At 36.5% G+C, this 5,656-nt stretch overlaps 1 protein-coding gene across 1 annotated transcript in view; it reads left to right on the top strand.

Moving 5' to 3' along the window:
- The first annotated feature begins 4,654 nt into the window (after positions 1 to 4,654).
- The window catches only part of LOC106300944 (GDSL esterase/lipase At1g54020-like), a 2,550-nt gene continuing 1,548 nt past the window's right edge, over positions 4,655 to 5,656 (top strand). The window contains exon 1 of the mRNA XM_013737219.1: positions 4,655 to 4,989. Coding sequence (XP_013592673.1) covers positions 4,734 to 4,989 — 256 coding nt within the window. The 5' untranslated portion in view covers positions 4,655 to 4,733. The remainder of the gene's footprint in view (positions 4,990 to 5,656) is intronic.

Below are 5,656 nucleotides of genomic sequence, written 5' to 3'. Positions count from 1 at the left end.
TTTTGCTTAGTTTAGTCTTCGTCAGCCGTTTTAGGTTTCGAGTGATTCAGTAGGGATCAACTTCGTTTCTTCGAAAATTATTCGAAAGAAATACAACAGTGGGGAGTTGGCAACTCGATTTTCTGTTCTTCTATTTCTGCGAGTAACCTAGATTTTCTCCACGACTTCGGGAAGTCAAAGCGATTTCTCAGAAGGCTTTTACGGAATTTATTTTTGAAAACGTTCAGCGGTGAGTTACGAACCCGATTTGCTGTGCTTCCTTTTCCCGAGGGTAACCTAAGGTTTTTCCAAGGTCTTGAGGAGAACAAAATTTTATTTTTCCGAAAAGTTCTCGGAAAACGTCTTTTGCTCAAATTCTTATGCGCTGAGATTTCTCCAACTCGCTAATGAGACAAGTTTTGCGGGGTTTGGTAGATTTTATCGTTGCCCTTTCTGTTTAGATAGAGAAATCGCGACTAGGTTTTCGATTTTTTTTAGCGCTACGGCGTTTGCGTAAGCGTTGGCACTAGAAGCAGTCGCTGCTGGAGTTGTTTTACCAGCGTTGTTGCGAACTGCGATTTTGTCTTTCGTATTTCCAGACATCGTTTTGATTAAGCGTTTTGCGGCTATGAGTTAGATTAATCCGTACCCCCTACTTCTTGCGCCAAACTGTGGGAAACAAAATCCGCACTCTCGATTTCCGTTTAAATTAAGAAAGTCAAGAAACCCTAACTTTCCCAGAGGTCCTGGATTCTCTGCGAGAGCCAACGGCAAGTGACCAAATAAATGCGGAAAATATGTAAAGACAATAAATAAGTTTAGAAAAAGTTGATCTTATTTCAAATCCGCGTAAGAGTGTTGCGATCATTACAAAAGATGAGATCGAACTACCTGGGCGAGTTCGTCTAGTAATCGAGTGCCAGTCATAGAAATAGAACATGTCGAGAATAGTGAGAGTTCTAAGAGTAAAAACAATTGTCTTTAGCATCTTCAACCTCGACATCCTTATATACTCTCCAAGAGGCGGTTTGCACTTTTCCTTTCTGCCCTCGGTCGAGTTTATCATTTCGCGAAAATATTTCATTTTCCTTCGATATTCATGTTTATCTTTGGAAACTTCACATTTATCTTCTGAACTTGACATTTATCTTCTCCTGCATAAGAAAAGGATAAACCGTCATAACGATTGGGCTCGATTTCGCATAAAATCATGAGTGGGATTTTTGCCGGGTTATGGATCCTTTCAGACCGTTTTTCGACTTAAGCATTTTTATGATTTTATAGAAATAGCGTTTTCAAAACGACGTCAATTCCGAAGAAAATCAAAATTCTTCGTATAGCGTAAGCAGTTAAAGGTGTTTAGTTTAATTGTTGCCGTTTTATACATCAATCCAAATTTTCTTCGAGAGAACGAGTTCTTTGTGGTTTCCAAGCTGTAAAGTTCCGATGGTGACTCCGATCGGGACGAAACAAGAGTCAGTTCGATCCGATCAGAGAAAAGGGAGCTACGAGTATGGGATGAAGGCAGCTTACGCAAAACGGGCGAGTTGGATGTTGTGGTCGGTCCAACTCGCTCATTTGACGAGTTGGACGGCGTGGTCGGCCCAACTCGCTCATTTGACGAGTTGGACGGCGTGGTCGGCCCAACTCGCTCATTTGACGAGTTGGACGGCGTGGTCGGCCCAACTCGCTCATTTGACGAGTTGGACGGCATGGTCGGTACAACTCGCTCATTTGTCAAGTTGAACGGCGTGGTCGGTCCAACTCGCTCATTTGGCGAGTTGGACGGCGTGGTTGGTCCAACTCGCCCATTTGGCGAGTTGGACGATGGGTGTTTTGCTTCCCGGGATCCGTTGTCTGAGGCTTTGAGCACCCTTTCTCGAAGATTTATTGCATGAATCTTTTTCGGATTTGTTACGAAACTTGACTTAGTTTTTCTCGCTTCTCTATTCTTTTGAATTTTATCTTTCTTTTTTCGAAGAAGATATTTCTCGGGAGATTTCCGACATTGATTCCGTCGTGACCGATTTTGACCCCAACAATAATTCCACCCCAACATCTTTCATTTACCTAGCATTTATGCCAATATGGACTCTTTCTTCTGGAGAAAGAATAACAATGTTGAACAGAACTGGACATGGATCCTTAACTTTGGATAATATGGTATACCTTCAACGTTCGGAATGACAAACGTTTTAGGGGGATTGACAGAGATCCTTTGGAGCTAGTCAGATATACAGAAAGTGAATGTCAAACATGGTTTAATGCAAATGAGACGGTCACTCCCGCTCCACAATAGCATAATAGTGAAGATCTCAGATCATAAGCCTGGATAATATATGTATCGTGGATGGTAAATGGACCTCAACAGAACAGTTCAGTGGTTGTGGCAGTGTTGTAAGGATAATCTTGGAAAGATTCAGCTCATGGGAACACGAAACTTAAGGAGATGAGAGGCTACTTTACATTCGGAAATAGAAGCGATGCGCTGGGCAATGGAGAGCATGCTACAACAGTCGTTATGTCAGCGCGTTGGGACAGACTGTAAGGATCTGATCACAATGATAAATGAACCTCAAGCTTGGCCTACTTTTGTAACAGAATTGAAAACGATAAAAACGCTGCAGATATGTTTTCTACGGTTTGAGATATCTCATATCCCAAGGGCACATAATGGAATTACGAATTCTTTAACTAAGATTGCGACATTTCAAAGAGAGCTTTGTTACATTGATTATTCTATTCCGGTCTAATTATCCAGACCATCTCAAATTTGGAGTAATAAGATAGTTGTTGGTAAAAATAAAAAAAACTAACCAAGAAAAAAGTCTTCAATGTAACTTTTCTGTTTTAAACAAATGCAATCGTTGGTCACGTGGCTCTAACCACAACTTTAAGTCTTTAACTAACTAACTAACTAAGCACCGTCGATAGAAAACTCAGACCAAACAACAAGACATCGGTTTGGTTTCTCTCAATGGCGAATCCCAAATCTCACCTCTTCTCTCTCCTTCTTCTCATTTCTTCTTCTTCACTTCCCCACCGTTTCCTTAGCACAGACGTTATTCTTCTTCGGCGATGGTCTTTACTGTTAGAATATATGATTAGATATGATTAGATATGTAAATATCTTTGTGATACATATCTAATCATATCTAATCATATATTCTAACAAAGACGAGCTACTCTCACTTAGGGTGGAGTGGTAACATTTGGTTAGGACATAAGGCTATGGTATCGCAGATTGAACTCTCATCCATCAGAAAATTAAACCTTCTTAGTTACTTTACAAGGTTGGGCCGCCTATAGCGACACTCTTTCTCCCTGAAAAATTGTCCAGAACTCTCTTGTCTTCCCAGCCGTTCGTTTACGACTGCAAATGTCTGTTTTAGTGGCTTCTACATTAGCCACGAGTGTCAAAGGCTAGTGAAATAGTGGGTGAGCATAAGATAGTTTCCATATTTTGGAAGGATGAGGCACAATTTTCTGTATGGATCTTTATAGCTCTTATTGGGACAAGAATTGGTTGTTTAATAAGATCCCCCTCTCTGCAACTGCTGAGACTCAGAACTTTGCACCTCTACTCTTGGGGAAGAAGGTTTTACCATTAGAACTAGCAGCTTCGGATAAATGTTTTGTAATGCCTAAGTAATCATGCTCCACCAAGAGTGATGTGTTCGGAAATTATGTTGAATATGAGTGAAGAGCATCGTCTGAAGATTAAAATTCTATATATCGTATATTTAGAAAGAGGATGGTCGATGATTTACCCTATAAGTTACATTTCTCTTGTAATCCGATCATTTATTATTACCGAAAGAGTTAATAGCTGAATTACAGTGTGAATTTATATGTGTTTACAGTTTAGACCCAAAATACCTCTGATAATCTTAGATCTTGATATATTATATGTGTGAATTTATATGTGTCAGTCTTTTGATGATTTTTATATAGGTTAAGTGATATTTGAACAATACCTTTTAAACAATATCATTACAAGATTGGTCTTTTTTTGGATCAAATATTACAAGATTGGTCTATGCAAAACATATCACTATATTACTATTTTATAAGATTAATAAAAAATAAATATTTTTAAAACATACTATTCTTTTGTCCAACTATATTTTATTTAAAATGGTTTAATTTAATATCAAAAACATTTAACAATTTAAAATGATTTACGTAATTACTTTTAACACTCTGGTTTGTCAACCCCTTTTAACTCTATTATGCTTTGTCAACTACGAGTTAAAAAGGAAATTATTTTGAAATATAACATAATCGCAAAAATGAAAATGTAATGAGTTATTAAATTTTCAAAGATTAACTAAAAACATATATATAATTACTAGAATTTAAGAGATGGTTAAATTTTGGGTCCGTTAAATTTATGAATAGTTAAGTACAAGTCACAAACAAAAAAACAAAAAAACAAAAAAAAAGTTAGGTACGCGTGGAATTAGTTTCAACCAATAACACATATCAAAAACGTGAGACTGAATAGTGAACACTTCACATTCACACCGCTGTCACTTTGTTTTTTATATATAATTATATTTTTTGTCAGCATATATATTACAAGCATTATTTCTTTTCTGCAATTTCACATGTTTTAGACATGTTACATTCAACAAAACTTGTCATTTAAAACTGTATTATTTATACCTATTTTTGCTTCAAATATATATATAAATCTAGTAGTGGACACGGGAACTTATCAAACATATCTTACCAGCCTCTGTTCCACAACAATGGCAACCACCTTCAGTTTAGCGAGTGTTTTAGGGGTACTTCTTGTATACACACTGTTCCACAACCCTATCATCGTCGCCGGACAAAATATTCCGGCGGTGGCATTGTTCACATTCGGAGATTCCAACTTTGACGCCGGAAATAGAAAGTTCGTTACAAATGGTACACTTCCTCAAAACTTCTGGCCTTACGGTAAATCCCGAGATGACCCCAACGGCAAGTTGTCGGATGGAAAAATCGTGCCGGACTTTATTGGTAAGTTTATTGTTTTTCTTTTTTTGAACAACATAATTTTATTGTTTTTTTACTTAAATATTATTGTTTTTGTTTTTTCTGTTTTCACCTTTAATCCTAGAAACAACTATTTTTTTCTGATCGAAAAAAAAAACTGGGAAAACATATAATTTATGGCGTATTTATTTTAATAAAGAAAAAAAAAGCCATAAATTATATGGCGTATTTGTGAGCTTATATATTAAATCAATAAATAATTTAAAATAGAGTTCTAATGCGAAAAGATCAGAGACATAGAGTAGTTCATGTTTTGCACATCATCGTATAAATATGTGTAAAAATAGATTTGTAATTAAAGTACATAACATTAGGCCTCGGACTTATTATCCGAGATCCGGATTCGATCCGAGATCCGCTCCGAAAATAGGATATCCGGGGTGCCCGGATCCGAATCCGGATAGTAAAATCTTGGATCCGTGCAAACCGAATCCGGATCCGGATATCTTAATTTTTAGGTCCGGATATCCGGATCCGGATCCGTATTTTTAAAATACATTAAATTTTTATATTTTATTAATATTTATATTTGATATATTAATATTTATACATGAATTAATCTTATAATATTATATTTTAGTTTTTACAATATTATAAACATATATAAATATATTTATAAATATTTAATTTA

This window comes from Brassica oleracea, chromosome C6, assembly GCF_000695525.1.
Source record: "Brassica oleracea var. oleracea cultivar TO1000 chromosome C6, BOL, whole genome shotgun sequence".
Classification (NCBI taxonomy): domain Eukaryota; kingdom Viridiplantae; phylum Streptophyta; class Magnoliopsida; order Brassicales; family Brassicaceae; genus Brassica; species Brassica oleracea.
The sequence above is the reverse complement of the archived record's forward strand: the minus strand, read 5'-3'. Positions and strand labels throughout refer to the sequence as shown.